The following is a 16,242-nucleotide window of genomic DNA, read 5'->3' as shown; positions in this document are numbered from 1 at the left end:
AATTTGTAAATATCAAAGTAGAAGAGAAGTGCATTCAGAGCAGGTAAACCATTCTTGCACAAAGCTAACAGCAGTTTTCACATAAATTAAACTAAACAGTCTACCTGCATCCAGCCAGTGTTCAGAACAAAGAAAAAACATAACTCTACTAAACAGCATTGATCAGACGATGCTGAATCATTAAAGAATGCCTTCTCTGGGACTAAAATCACATTGGCACGGGACAGCTGCAAAAACTGGTTTGATTAATTTGAAAGGAAAGGGTTCAAATTACTAGGTACAATATATATTTAGCTCATTAATGATCAGTCCACGTGAGTTAAAGACTGACATGAAGGCCACTTTAGAAACTCGTCAGACTGAGGCGTACTATAAAATTAACCAGGTTTAATTCCTTTATTCTTTCAGACTAGTTTTGCAGCTCTCCCATTGTTTTGATACAATACATCCCAAAGCAGTGAAACGTATAAATGATGCTGAAGTAAAGACTGACAGCTGTCGGCATCATGTTCTCCACTACACTGGTCGTTCTGCCGCTGCTGTGGCTCTCACTGGCCTCTGCAACTCACTTCCTTGGAGGGGTTGTGAACTACAGATACAAAACTCTCAGCAATGGGAGGATTGGGGTAAGGCTTCTTCTTAAGATTATAATTTACTAACACAAAGAAATCCAGTTCAATCTTAGGTATCTACACTTCTAACTGTACTACATCTTAAATAAGACCATAGCATGTAATCTGTGAGATCAAGTCAGCCCTTTATAACATGGTCATTTTTTGGTGCTTATCTTAATATTCAAAGTTGCTTTTATTTGGTACATTCATTCACCCCACAATCATATGCTCTCAGTGATGAAAAACTGCTTTTTGTAACTAGAACTGTGGAAAGAAGCAGTTTAACCCCACAACTCCAATGATAACCACCTAATCACCAAATTTCACAAACATGTTCTCTGAAGAAATTGCCTCTTACAAAGACACAATGAAAATGTAAAATAATACCACAACCTCTATAGATTATAGAACCACCGAAGCTACTACCATCCTTTAGTGAATGTAATCGAACTCAACATGAAATAAATGTTTTCATGTTTTTGGCAGGTGGAACTCAGGAACAAGGCAACATTCCACTCATGTCAATACCAATATGGAACTTGTTATGGTAACTTGAACAGCTGTGGGATCAATGACCAAATAGACATGGGTGTAATTGACACCAGCGACAATGGCCCCCCACTTTCAAATGGGTGGTGTCAAACAGAAACAGTTGTTACCCAGGCCCTCTCTAGCGATAAACCCTTCCAAACCAGGTAGGCCATTTTTCTGTATTTGTGCAGATATTTGTGTATCTAAGTCTATGATAACAGACATTACCATTAATACAGATGTTGGATTAGTGAATATTACTGTATTTGCAGGGAATACAGCTGCTGTTGGATCTATGAGTACCCCAATTTTACATCTCCAGAGTGGAGTGTACTGTCAAATGTGGATTTGGGCAAAAGATCAGACACTAAGAAGCCAAATAACTCCCCTGATATTGCCGTTCTCCCTTTTCTGCGGTAAGTGAAAGATTAACATTGTTTAGCTTTACAAATGATAATGGGCAGTTGGCAGGAATTTAGGGGAATAAAAAGAGTTTTTACACAGACGCCAAGACACAGAGGTGATCTGTATTACTATAAATACACAGCACATTCTTATTGGGATTTTTAAATTGTATCACAGTTTAAAGGAGCACTATGGAAGTTAATGCTATATGATGTTATTGGTTTGGTAGAAATGTATATATGCATTAAAGTAATCTTGCATCTTGCAAAGGTTTAGTACTTCTAAAATACCATAAAAGTAAGTGAACCTTATTATGGAATTATGGAATTTTTGGCAACGCAATAACATCAAGCAGATGGTAAACCATCCAGTAAAAAAGTTACCTAAGTGCACCTTTAATAAAATAACATTAAGTGATTTTTATTAAAGTAGATACACTTTTAGATTTAGATTAGATTAATTGTGCTCCTTTGTCTACTCAGAAATTCAAGATGGACAAACAATAGGCATGAAGACACCAAAATAGATAATACAGTAATTAAATAATCCTTCTGTCTCTTAAAGGGTTCCTCAGAACTGCAGACGCACCTACAAACCCATAGCCTTTGACCCTGATAGAGATGTTGTTCGATGTCGATATGGAAAAAAAATGACTGCAGAATGCGGTGGCTGTACAAGACGTGGGGGATTCTACTTAGATGAGGTTAGTAAAAATTATTGTTTTTAGATTTGACTATTTCATTTTGTATTTTCTCACAGAGTTGTAGCCACCATTTATTAGATCGTCAGGAGAGGTACACTAAATAACCAATATAATATATAATTTAAATAACCATTCACAAAATTAAAGTAAAGGTTCAAACAAGCCTCTTTCAGTGCTAGGTTGCAATAAAGGTCAACAGTCCCAGTCCAGAGGAAAAAACTTTTACACTGTACTCTATTCAGCTTCTTGCATTGAAACTAATGTGAAAAGATGAACAAAATAGGTGAGAGTGACTTACTGAAATGCAGCTGGCTAACGCTTGCAAACTTTTATATGTGAGAGACTTTTTAAGAGCAAAAATGAACTCAGCTGTTATAGTTCCAACTAAGTCAGCTCTTTCTGGTCAGACAGAGTTTAAGCAAAGCTCATCTTAAAATCAAATTTAAGTAACAGAACTTCAGACAGAGCAGAGCCTCCAGTTAGCTGCACACCCACAGGGGATGTGTATGGCATCAGCTACAAAGTATCTAAAAAATAATCTGGTACAGCAGGATTTTCAGTTGGAAGAATCTACTTGATGTGCCTAAACACAACAAACACAAAGTGACACAAAGTTTTTCGGCGATTTGGTGCAAAATATTACAAGGCAGAAATACACATTGAAGACTCAATAAACATGCAATCATTATTTGGGGAAGGTTGAGAATGAACCTTGCTTATCTTTTCGTAGGCTACATGCACACTGGACTATATGGCTTCTGGAATCGAAGGCGTCCATGAATTTGAATTGGTGGTGGAGGACTTTCCACGACAGAATGTTATGCTCTCTTACTCTGATGGAACCACGTCTTACAAGTATCCATGGATTGCACGAAGAAAGAGAGCTGATCCGACTACTGTCCGTACTACTACTACTACTGTCCCTACCACACCCATTACTAAACCTGCCACAACTACGGCAATACCATGGTGGTACTGGTGGTATTATTACCACTAGCACAACCATCGCCTACTACTACTACGACTCCCACACCCACTACTTTACCATTCTCGAAGACTGCGCTCAGTTTGCTGCCTATGCAGTTTGTTGTTCTCGGTCAGTATCATTGTTGTGTACATTGTGTACTGTTGTGCCATAGTCATGATCTATATATTAAAGGCACTGTACCTGATTTTTATTCTCATAAAAATGTGAAAAACAGAACCAGTTCATTTGAAACACTTTGCAGTGATCCAAAGTTACTCCCCATTTATCTTCTGCATTCAGAGCCTCCTAATTATTAATCGCCATGAACAAGTGCTTTTCACAACAGAGTGGAGTGGAGCAGTTTTGCCATGACAGTAAAGCTAACGCGCACTTCCTGATTATCAAGCCATAACGTGCTTTCCATTTGGATGTAAACAGCACTCACCTGACTTATTCTGACCTCAAGAGCTGCTTATGCAATATCTCTGTAGAGGGGCCAGACGGGTTTAGTACAAATACATGGGGGTAAAATCGGGTACAGGGCCTTTAATACAGAAACACAACACACTGACATTATGGTGTTATTACAGTGGACCCACCTGTTCCCACTTGTGCTGAAGGATATTATCTGCCAAAGTATGTTTCCCCAACACCCACAGACGGAGAGGTCATTCTGGCAGAAGCTGGAAAAGAAGTAGAGATAAAAATCAAGGCTGAAGCTCTTTATTCAAAGTAAGTAAACCAAAAATGCAAAAACATTAAAACTAAACCTGATATATTAACAATCTTTAATTTTTTTACCAAAACAGAGTTCATGACCTTATAATGACCGGGCCGCTGAATATCACCAAGCACAGAACCACTGGAGATGAGTTCACCATCAGATGGACTCCTACTTCTGAAGACATCGGAGACTATTTTCCAATCTGCTATGCTGTTGAATTTAAAAATGGGTAAGGGATAGACTGTTTGTTTACAAAGGCTTAAACCCTAATAGAAAATAAGTATGCCTATTTTGCTATTTTCAAGTCATTTGTTTTATGTTTTATGTAATCAGATCTTCCGATTTCCAAACTGAGATGAGATGTGTGGTGGTGAACGTTACAAAAGATGTAGGTAAGTGATTACAATTCTTCTGAAAGATTAGAGTAATAGGTTTGGTTCATATACTGGCATAAACTGGAAACAAAACAATCAAATAAACATATGGATGGTAGCTTTAATACATAAGATTAATATGGCAAATTTGTAGAGCCAGTACCTAACACATAGTAGTGATAAGGTTAAATGTTTTATAGACCCTTATCTTATAATTTCAGAGGGAGGACAACTAAATTCTAGAACGTGAACGACAGAAGCAGCAATTCTCATTTAAACATATGGCTTTTTTGTTGTTTATTTTCTCATTTTAGTGAACACAGTGGTCACCTGTCTGGAGTCTTCCATGATTGTGGAGGTGGAGAAAGCCACATTGCCTCCACTCCGTTATGAAGATCTGCGTCTGTCTGATCCCAGTAACACAGCCTGCAGCCTCAACTCCAACAGCACCCATATAGTCGCCATAGTGCCCCTCAACGCCTGTGGCACCCAGATCGAGGTAAGACTAACGAGAAAGAGAGAAATGTAAAAGATTTATTAAAGTATTAATAGATCTGCATTTAACCATCAAGAACCTTTCAGTCTGGGGTTTTAAGTTCAGAACAGCTTAAACTTGTCTCAAGTGTATTTGCTTCTACATGGATATGACTGCATTCCCAACATCCATCCATTTTTTCCGCTTATCTGGGGCTGGATCGTGGGAGCAGCAGTTTAAGCATGGACTCCTAGATTTCCTTCACCCCAGACATTTCCTCCAGTTCCTCTGGGGAGACCCTAAGGTCTTCCCAGGCCAGCTGAAAGACATGTTCTGAGCATGTTCTGAGTCTTCCTCAGGGCCTACTTCCGTTGGTACATGCCCAAAACACTTCCCGAGAGAGGCGACAAGGAGGAAGTGCCCAGCCACCCTGCGGAGGAAACTAAGCTTGTATCTGCGATCTTGTCCTTTCAATCATTACCCAGAGCTCATGACCATAGGTGAGAGTAGGAACGAAGACTGACCGGTAAATCGAGAGCTTTGCCTTTTGGCTCAGCTCACTCTTCACCACAACGGTCCCTCACTCATGGTCAAGACCCCGAGATACTTAAACTTCTTCACTTGAGGCAGGGACTCTCCACCCACCCGGAGAGGGGAAGCCTCCTTTTTCCGGTCGAGAACCATGGCCTCAGATTTGGAGGAGTTGATCCTCATCATCCACCTCACACTTGGCTGCAAACCGCCCCAGTGCATGTTGCAGGTCCTGGTTTGATGAAGCCAACAGGACAACATCTGCAAACAGCAGAGATGTGGTCCCCAAACCAGACCCCCTCCGGCCCCAGACTGCGCCTACAAATTCTGTCCATAAATACAACGAACAGTACTGGTGACAAAGGGCAGCCCTGGCAGAGTCCAACATGCAGATCTGACTTACTGGCGGCAATGCGAAGACAGCTCCTGCTCCGATCATACAGGGACCGGACAGCCCTCAGCAAAGGGCCCCAAACCCCATACTCCCAGAGCACCCCCCCACAGGACACCACGAGGGACATGGTCGAGTGCATTCTCCAGATCCACAAAGCACATGTGGACTGGTTGGGCAAACTCCCATGAACCCTCGAGCACCCGATGAAGAGTATAGAGCTGGTCCAGTGTTCCGGGGCCGGGAGGAGAACCACACTGCTCCTCCTAGATGGGTTTGACTATTGGCCAAATTCTCCTCTCCAGTACCCAGTAGACCTTACCGGGAGGCTGAGTAGTTGGAACACACCCAGACAGCCCCACAACATCCAGACTTAAGATACTCAAGACGGATCTCATCCACCCCAGGAGCCTTGCCACCGAGGAGCTTGCCAACCACCTCAGTGACTTCAGCCATGGTGATGGAGGAGTTCACCTCCATGTCCCCAGCCTCGGCTTCCTCCTCGGAAGATGAGACAGCCGGATTGAGGAGATACTCAAAGATCCTCCTTCCGCGGCCTGACAACATCCCCAGTTGAGATCAACAGCTCTCAACCCGCACTGTAAACAGTTGGTGAAGCACAGCTTCCCCCTCCTGAGGCGTCAGATGGTTTGCCAGAATTTCTTTCAGGCCGACCAATAGTCCTCCACCATGGCCTCTCCGAACTCCTCTCAACCCCGTGTTTTTGCCTCTGCGACTGCATGAGCTGCAGCACGATGGGTACCGGCAGGCAATCCCAACATTTATTTAAATATTATTTTTATTTAGTTTAATTTATAATGTTGTTTTATTGACTTAACATTGTAAGCCATCAATGAAATTTCAGTCATCTTATATTCAAAGTCATTGCTTGCAACAGATAATTCAACAGACCAAAAATACACACAACAGCTATCTATTATACAAAAAAAACAACCAGCTTACTATGTGATGAAACTTTTTGATACTATCAGTATCAAAATATTACAAGGACCCCTATTGTCCTCTATGATGCCATCATATTAAAATTCTGAATTTCACCCCAGGTTTATAACAAATCGGATTAATTTGCCATTATTTTGTTGGCATGGTTCATTCCATCAAAAACATTGTATATTGAGACTTTCGGTGGCGTGATCTGTGCTAAGGGTCACTCTGACTTTATCCCCATAATTCAAAGACTTTTTTACCATAATTTCATCACTGAAGTAAAGATGAGTGGGGCTAGGCAAATGAGGGGAAAGTCCGGGACAAAAGGACCTATGGAGAAGAAATCTAACACGAGTTTTAACACCGCTAGCTTGAGCGATGCTGAGAGTGGAGATGACGTTAGCCCTATGGCCACAGATAACGCTATCATCTGCGCAATTGAGAGTGAAGTTATGGCTAAAGGGCCTGAACAATCTTCTATTACACATAGCACAGGACCTTGCTGACTTTCTGAATGTAATCAAAGTGGACATTAAGAGCCAACTAAATGACCTGAGCATCAACATGGACCAGATGTTACAGACTGCTACTAGCCAGATTGAGGATGCTACTCTGCGCTTACAGGAGGTTGAAAAAATGTGGCTGGAACAGAAAAGTGGGACCTAGCTATGAACGACACATTGCTTGAACCCATGAACAACCAGAGGGATTTACAGGCAAAGTTGTCTGACTTGGAGAGCCACTAATAACGTCCAAATTTACAGCGTCCCAGAGAACACCAAGGGCACCTCAGTGCCACGGTTTGTTGAGAGCTTTATAATGACCAAACTAGGGGAGAGCTTGGGTGTCCAACGGGGTGCCAAGCTTGGAATCAAGTAGACCCATTGAGCACTGTGTCCACAACCACCACCCGGGGTCCATCACGCTCCATCTTTATCCGTTTCCTGAGATTTAAAATAAAAGAGAAGGTTTTTCAATCAGCCCGGAAAAAGCAGATGCATGTTCAAACATTCAAAGCAGTTTTCTTTGATCTCGATGTACAGCAGAAGAGAAAAGAATACACCCTGATAAAAAAGGTACTGCAAGAAAACCTCTGACAAAGATGTGTATTCAGTTTAACACTGGGACTGTCACTTACAATGACGTGGGTGCTGCTGCTGAGGAGCTGGAGAAGTGGAGCTTCTTGGTTGGACCAATTTAAGTGAAAAAGTCTGGAGAGCATACCGCAGACATCCTGACCAAGCTTTTGCTTGGATCCCGCTACGCCGGTTCTGACTACCAGGAGAGAAGATTGAATTATTTCTCAAGCCACGATGGACTTGAACACGCAGTGATTGCTACATCAATAGTATGTATGTAAGACTGTTTGACTTTAGACAAATGGGAGAGCCTCCTCTTGTAAATAACCTATAAATAAAAGTGGTGCTCTCGCTCCCTCATGGAGGGAGGCCTTTATATCTGTTATTCACAAAAAGGGCAAAAACAAATTGTATTGTAAATCTTATAGGCTTATCAGTGTTCTTAATATAGATTACAAACTTTTCGCATCAATACTGGCCAAGAGGATGGAAGAGGTCATGTCATTTCTCATAGAAGTAGACCAAACAGGCTTTGTTTACAATCGCCAAACACATGGCAATATACGTCGAACTATCCATATCATTGATCATATAACAACCACAAACTCCTGTGCAGTCCTTCTCAGCTTAGATGCTGAGGTGTTTGACACAGGTTGTTGGCAGTTTCTTTATCAAGCAATGGGCCGCTTCAGCTTCAGGTCAATTTATACAGTGCATAAGGGCATTATATTCATCACTGACTGAAATGATTAAAATAAACGTTGGTTTGTCTGACACAATAACACTCCAAAGAGGCTGCATACAAGCATGTCCTCTCAATCCATTTCTGTTTAATTTGTTCATTGAGCCCAAATGATTAGACAGGAAACGGAGTTAGAAGGTCTAATTATAAGAGGTATAGAATACAGAATTTGTATGATGACAATGTCTTGGTAACACTCCAAAATCCAAGTTCTAACATACCTCAGCTTATGAGTGCCCTTAAAACATTTTGGGTCTTTTGGATATTCTCTTGATTTCAATAAAACCCAGGCCCTCTTGATCAATTATAATTCTAGTCCGGAATTAGTTATAGACTATGATTTTAACTGGAAACTGTCACAGATTCAATCTCTTGGATCTTGAGGTATTCATACCAAAAGACTTTTCTTCACTTCTCACAATTAACTATGCAAATACCACAAAGCGAGCAAGGAGAGGATGGACAGGTGGGCTTTGCTTCCTCTGGACATCAGTGACAGGATAAGGCAGGGGTGTCCAAACTTTTTTCATCAAGGGCCACATATCTAAACACAGACGAAGCCGAGGTCTGATCAAGGGCCGTAGACTGGTCCTCAGTACAGTGAATAATTGAAATATGTGCATGTTTAACACGTTAGAATGAGCCATTAGTTTCTATTCATGCTAAGATCCTTAAAACCACACACTAAATATGAAATATTAGCTTTATCAAGGTAGATTTTCAAAAAAAAAACTTGCAGTAAAAAAATATTTTTTAATTGATGCAAGGTAATTTGGGCCAATTGACCTGGAAGTGTGAGGGCCAAGAAAAAATTGTCTGAGGGCTGCATTTGGCCCCTGGGCCATAGTTTGGACATGCCTGGGATAAGGTCAATTAAAATGATAATTCTAGCCAAATTATTGTATTTATTCAATGCATTGCCTGTGGAGATTCCACTGGCACAATTCAGAGAATGGGATAAATGTATATCTAGGTTTGTGTGGAAATCCAAGAAATCACATATTAAATGCTCTATCATTCAGCTGTTGACAGACAGGGGAGGCCTGGCCCTACCTTGTCTAAGAAGTTACTATACTGCAGCCCAGTTACAGTCACTAATACGTTGGTGTGATGGAATGGGAAGGAATGGAGTTGTCTTTGTCTGATATTCCAGTACAGTGAGTGCTTGTGGACTGTGCCAAATTAGTTTTGCAGCATGGAAATTTCTGTGTCTGTACAGGTATTAAAATTTGGCTACAAGTTGTAAGGATATATGGACTCCAAAGACAAATCAAGTTATTGAGTTGGCCGGCATGTGATTAACATTTTCTGCCAGCAGTAAATGATGTTAGATTTAAACAGTGGCTTCTCTTAGGTATTATAACATTCAGTAATTTTATCTCCAGTGAACAGATGGATAGTTTTCAAAATCTCTCTCTTAAATTTGGATGTGGCAAATGATTGATGATTTTTTCAGATATCTTCAGCTCTGTCATTATTTTGTAAAAGAAGTGAAAATTGCTCTGACTGGAAATCTCTCCAACTTAATTCAAATTATAGTAGATAGTTATAAAGGATCCAGTAATAAAAATATTGTAGGCATAATTTATAAGGGTTTCAGTTCAATGGACAATGAGACACATCTTCATGTGAAATATCAATGGGATAAAGATTTGGCTATTGAAATCCCAGCAGAGTTCTGATTGGAGGTTAAAAGGAAGAGCCTGGTCAGGTTTTTTATTACACCTGTACGCAAAGATTTTGGCTACTTAGTACCCCTGCTGGAGAGAGTGTGGATCTGTCAGGGCAGCTCAGGTTCATATATTCTGGTCATGCCCAGGAGTAACTAACTTCTGGAAAAAAGGTGGTTAACTAATGTAATCAGTGTGGGGTCTTCGAGTTGATCTGTCTTTAAGTAAATCTGATACATATCTATTTAAGATCATTCTTGTCTCAGGGAAAAAGGCAATTACAAAATGCTGGATGAAAAAGGAGGCACCAACAATGGGACTTTTGATGTAAATTATCAGACAAATCAGAACAATGGACATCATGACGTTCAGTCTCTGCCTACAACAACACAAAGGAGAAAAATATTGGAAAAGATGGGACTATTATAGACAATCCATGGACAATGAATTGTGACATGTGATCTGTTAATTGTACATGTAACCTTGTTAGGTTTGGATATTTTCTTAGTTATTATTTTGTATGCCTTAAAACCTTCTTAAAAATAAAGTTCCAAAAAAATCCAAAACAACATTGTATGTTTGGGATTGTATAATAAGAAAATGTAGTTTTCAAGTAATGTTCAATGTTATCATAATTTTTGGGGTTAATCACATTACTGTATTTGCAGGAGGAAAACGATGATCTGCTTTTCAAGAATGAGATCACCATAATGGACAGTAGCTCTGTCCTCATCACCAGAAGACACCAGCTGGAAATCAAGTTCTTCTGCCAGTACTCCAAAAGAGGAAATGTGAAAGCCACCTTCAATGCTCACAGACAGAATGTGACAGTGTGGGACAAAGGCTTTGGGAAATTGAACTATGGCTTTGAGTTCTTCCCAGATCAGAGGTTTGTCTCCAGGATCGATCCCCAGTTCTACCCTCTGGAGTATGTCGTGGGTGATCGCATCTTCATGGAGATCGATGCATCAGGTCTACTCAACAACACAGAGCTGTTTGTGGAGTCCTGCAAAGCTGCACCCTATGACAACCCCAATTACCCTACTCCCTACAGCCTCATTGAGAACGGGTAAGCGGATTATTCTAGTGAAATTGTAGATATTATGAACTAGGATTGGGTTTCAAAAATGCTAACAGGTATTGAGTGTTTTCTCAGGTATCAAAATGAGTTTTAAATTTTGTGTAACTAATTCCACTTTTGTCTTTGTGCTTTTAAACAGCTGCAACTCAGACTCAACACTGATCGTCTATCCAAGAAGTCACAGCAAACAATTCAAATTCAGCTTTGAGGCCTTTAAGTTCATTGGCCTTCATGACCAGGTATTCAGCTGAATGAATCAGTCGATACTTTACAGTGACATAACCCTTGGGGGAGGCAACACGATGGAGGAATGTTCAGCAGTTATCATTGTGTTCAAATTCAAGAAAATATATAGAATGGATTCAAACAACACATGATTGAGCGTCATTGTTCTGTTCAAGGTGTTTGATGTTCAAGAAAAAGTTGAGAGTGAAACTAGCTTGTTTCTCTAATGTTATTTGAGAGAGACTTCAGCTCACTTGCAGTAGTTCCAGACAAGTCAGTTCTTTCTGGTCAAATTGGGTTAAACAAAGCTCAAATTAAAGTCCAACTTGAGTAACAGAGCTTCAGACAGAGCAGTGCCTCTAGTTAGCTTCACTCCTAAGGATGACATTAGCGGCAAAGAATCAATACACTGCTGTACACAAACTAGTAGAAAAAACACATTTACAAGCCTTTAAAGTTATCTCTCAAACTCTTGAACATTTCTAGGTCTACATCAGCTGCTCGGTGTTGCTGTGTGAAGCTGGAAACCCATACACTCGCTGCGCTCAGGGATGTCTGCCCAATGCACCAAGTAGAGTCAGGAGAGAGGCCACCATTGAGTCTGGAGTCCACTATGTGTCCCAGGGCCCACTGCGCCTCAAGAGATCTGTGCAGGCAGAAAACACAGGTACAACGTTTGGAAAAAGTTAGTAAAGACACTAAGACCGGTTGGGTGTTTTTACTGATCAATGCATATGACAGGTTTTTATGTTTTTCTATTATTACTTGGTTTGGTGGGAGAGTGCCTGTGGTAATAAAGATTATAGTTTTACATCAGGTAAGGTCCTGTATTATGCAAAATTGAGTTGAAATTTTAGTCACGCTGTTGTGATGTACCTTTTACCTTTAGTTCAGTAGAAACTGGCAAATCCAAAACTAAAACCACCAAGTGGTTTTAGTGAAGGTGTATGGAGTTTAAAAACACAGTGAAGCACTTCCTGTATTACCACATAACATCATAAGTGATTTCCGTTTGAGAGAAGAACTCCGACTAAATTTGCAGGGTTTGTGTATTAAACATATAAATGAAACAAAACACAACTCCAGGTCTGTTTGTGATGAGGAGACATCATTAGAACAGATCTGAAAATAGTGTAATATGGTCCTTTAAGTTTATGCCTTTGTTAACATTATGGTTGCTAGGTAATAGTAAAATAGACTTTACTTTGATATTCAATACAAAATATACAGTATGAACAGTATGAACAACAGTGCATGTAGGTTGTTAAAAGTGACAGTAACCAGTGTAAGAAAATTGCTATAATATTCATGAGACCAAGAGCAGAAGAGGGAGAAATCACATCTACTGTGTGTGTGTGTGTGAGGTGTGTGCATGTATATGTATATATATATATATATATATATATATATATATATATATATATATATATATATATATATATATATATATATATATATATATATGTGTGTGTGTGTGTGTGTGTGTGTATATTTATTTATATATAAAATATTATATTTCTACAGGCCTGAACTTGAACCTCAACCTGGCCTTCATCGCTGGCTGTGCTCTGGCCGCTGTGGGGATGATCTGTGGAGTCGTCTTCTACAAAGCCAAGAAATCAAGTGTCAATTACTAAGTTCTGCCTTCAGACGAAAACTAGAAACACCACCTGCAGATGCAAGAAACACACTGCACTATTAGAATACGGTGATTAATGAAGAATTATGGGTGAAGGATTTTAATGTTTTTTTTTTTGTAATTTTATTTTGTACAATGTGATAAATTAAGATTAAAAATTAGAAGAACACAGAATAGGGTATATCACAGATTAAAACATATTAACACAGAAATAATTATCAGTGTTGTCTTGTATGTCTCTAAATATTTAAAAAAAATCTAATAAAAATGGTAATTTTAATCAGCACACTCAAGGCTGCATGTGTGTTTGAGTTGGTAACATAGACTGAAAAAAAGTGGACTAAGCGACTGTGACATCACCCAGAGCGTTCACTGCCCCCCAAAAGAAGCTTGCGATGCTAATGGTTACAGGAGCAAATTTGGAGCCAGGCACTATGTTAAAGGATATTTTTGATGGACAAAATAGCAAAAAAAACCAAAACAAAACACCAGGATCATGTACAGCGTGTTAATACAAACATTTTAAGATCAAAATGACGAGACTCTCCTGTTGGAGGAGGTGAGCCAAAGCACAGCACAGTTGTTCACGTACACTCACATGCACGACTTCACTGTACAAGCCCTGTCAGGTGTGCTGATGTGTGTCATCCAAGGAAAACAGTGAATAAACTCCACTCCAAAATACACGACAAGTGCTTACCTTCAGTAAAAGCGGTGCAATTATCCAAGTCTCACGATATGATATTGTCACTGTATGAATGTCACGGTACAATATTTACTGCGATATCGTGGGAAAGCTCAAAATACAGTGAAGAGTTGCACGATATTACGATATTATACATAATAAGAAGACTGACATTATAAAATGCTTTGACCAGTCATTTGGTACAACATTTATTGTCATATTCATATCAATGACATTTTGAACAGCTTAAAAAGCCTTTGAAGTTGAAGTTCAAAAATTCAAGTAAGAACTGAACAACTGCAATAAAATCTGTAGTCAGGAGATTCCCAGAGAAAGTCTGACAGAAGACAGAAGCTGACCGCATCAGCGCACAAGGAGCCAGCTGTTGTTGTTTTTTTCAATGTTTATGCAAATTAGCCATGTGGCTTTAAGTTTTGTTTCTGTAAAACATAAACAAAGCTGCGCAAAGCTGCATTAAACACATTATGTCCTCGTTGAAGGAAATAGAAAAATAGGAAATAGAAAAAAATACAAACTTAAATGCGATGGCATTTTATATTTCGGATCCAGTTTAGCCACTAACATTAACCGGGACTTGGACCATGGTTTCATCTCTTCATATTGGACAATAATACACTTTTGGAGACAGAACCAACAGGACAGCGGATAGAGGATACACTCTGCTTCAGTGGAGAAGGTAAGAGGCTTGTTTTTGTTAGTTTTGGGTAAATTTGAGGATGGAGCCTCACAGGTAAATAGTGTGATAGTGTTAATAGTTAAATAGTGTGTAAATAAGCTTGTGGGTGCGACAGAGCTGCTCCGGTGTTCTGTTGATGGTGGCTGTGAGCGGGGGATCAGGTTGTGCTACTGCGTAAAGGCAAACAAAAGAAATAAGAAAGTTAATGAAAGTTTTAAAGAGTTTTCAGGGCTTTTTTAAACATGGGGAGTGTGGATGAGTCTCTGATGTGTTTGGGGAAGGAGTTCCAGAGGTTGGGGGCAGCAGCGGCAAAGGTCCTGTCCCCTCAGGTCTTGTGTTTAGTCCTGAGGGTGGATCAGGGGGCACAGGGGTGGTGGAGGAGCTCAGAGAAGTGGGTGGGGGCTAAGTTGTGGAAGAACTTATACACAACGGTGAGGAGTTTGAACTGGATGCACTGGGGGATGGGGAGTCAGTGGAGATCTTTGAGGACGGGGTAATGTGTTCACGGGAGGAGGTGCGCATGAGGAGGTGGGCAGCAGAGTTCTGGATGTACTGGAGTCTATTAAAGAGTTTGGAGGGTGAACCGTAGAGCAGTTGTTGCAGCAGTCGAGGCAGGAGGTGACAAAGGCGTGGATGAGGGTTTCAGCAGACTGAGGGAAGAGGGATGGGCGGAGGCGAGCAATGTTCCGGAGGTGAAAGAAAGCAGTTTTGGTGATGTGTTTGACATCTAAGGAGAAGGTCTGGTCAAAAAATATGCCCAGGTTATGGTGGCGGGAGGAGGGGACTGAGGAGCCGTCAATGGAGAGGATGAAGTTAATGATGGGTTTTGGTGAGTGTTTTGGGGCCGATAATGATTATTTTACTTTTGTTGCAGTTGAGTTGGAGGAAGTTAGACTGTAGCAATGGAACTGGAGGCTGTGGCGGCGGATTATGTGACCGAGGGGGAGGATGAAGAGTATGAAGAGGAGAGGGCCAAAAACTGAACCTTGGGGACCTCCTTGGGTAAGTGGGGAAGGGGGTCTGTCGGTGAGGTAGGAGGTGAACCAGGAGAGGGCCGTGTCGGTGTTGAAGGCAGTCTGCAGGCGAGAGAGGAGGATGGAGTGGTTGATGGTGGCAAAAGCGGCAGTGAGGTCCAAGAGGATGAAGATGCTGAGGTTGCCAGAGTCAAAGGACAGCAGGAGGTCAATGGTGACTCGAAGGAGGGCTGTCCTGTGGTGGGAGGTGGGAAGTGGGATTTCAGTTGGGAAGCAATGGTATGGATGGTGTGGAGAGAAATGGGAGGTTAGAGATGGGTCTGTAGTTGTTCGGAATGTCTAGGTCAAGTCCAGGTTTTTTGAGGATAGCGATAATGGCGGCACGGTTGAGTGTAGATGAGACGGAGCCAGTGGACAGAGAGGAATTAATGATGGAAGTGATCAGCGGGGACAGATGAGCAGGCAGACAGGCTTTGACGAGGGTGGACGGGATGGGATCGAGGGGATGGAGGGTTTCATGCCTTCCAGAAGTTCAGGCAGGTCAGAGGGGGAGACCAGGTAAAAATGGGACAGGGCGGGGCATGTGGTGGGAGGGCAGGGAGAGTTAAGTGCGACGGATGGAGATGCAGAGAGGTGGCTGTAGATGTTGGTGATTTTGTTTTGAAAAAATAACAGGAAGGAATTGCACTTTTCTGATGTGAGTCATTGTCCAGGGGATTTAGTTTGAGTTTGTTAATGGTGGATGGAAAGTTTTTTGGGATTTCCAGAGCCAGACCGAATGAAGTGG

The 16,242-nt window shown here is 41.0% G+C and overlaps 1 protein-coding gene across 1 annotated transcript; it reads left to right on the top strand.

The window, feature by feature from the left end:
• Positions 1 to 315: 315 nt before the first annotated feature.
• Positions 316 to 13,263, top strand: LOC110158178 (ZP domain-containing protein-like). Its single transcript, XM_020922618.2, has 13 exons — positions 316 to 626; positions 1,101 to 1,309; positions 1,418 to 1,561; positions 2,115 to 2,253; positions 2,984 to 3,349; positions 3,811 to 3,952; positions 4,030 to 4,173; positions 4,278 to 4,336; positions 4,633 to 4,817; positions 10,823 to 11,223; positions 11,375 to 11,474; positions 11,947 to 12,127; positions 12,985 to 13,263. The coding sequence occupies exons 5-13, from the start codon at positions 3,220 to 3,222 to the stop codon at positions 13,095 to 13,097; spliced, it is 1,455 nt and encodes a 484-aa protein (XP_020778277.2). The 5' UTR covers positions 316 to 626; positions 1,101 to 1,309; positions 1,418 to 1,561; positions 2,115 to 2,253; positions 2,984 to 3,219; the 3' UTR covers positions 13,098 to 13,263.
• Positions 13,264 to 16,242: the final 2,979 nt, after the last annotated feature.

Source organism: Boleophthalmus pectinirostris, unplaced genomic scaffold (genome assembly GCF_026225935.1).
Source record: "Boleophthalmus pectinirostris isolate CB_2022bp ecotype Guang Dong unplaced genomic scaffold, ASM2622593v1 HiC_scaffold_19, whole genome shotgun sequence".
Taxonomy (NCBI): domain Eukaryota; kingdom Metazoa; phylum Chordata; class Actinopteri; order Gobiiformes; family Gobiidae; genus Boleophthalmus; species Boleophthalmus pectinirostris.
The sequence above is the reverse complement of the archived record's forward strand: the minus strand, read 5'-3'. Positions and strand labels throughout refer to the sequence as shown.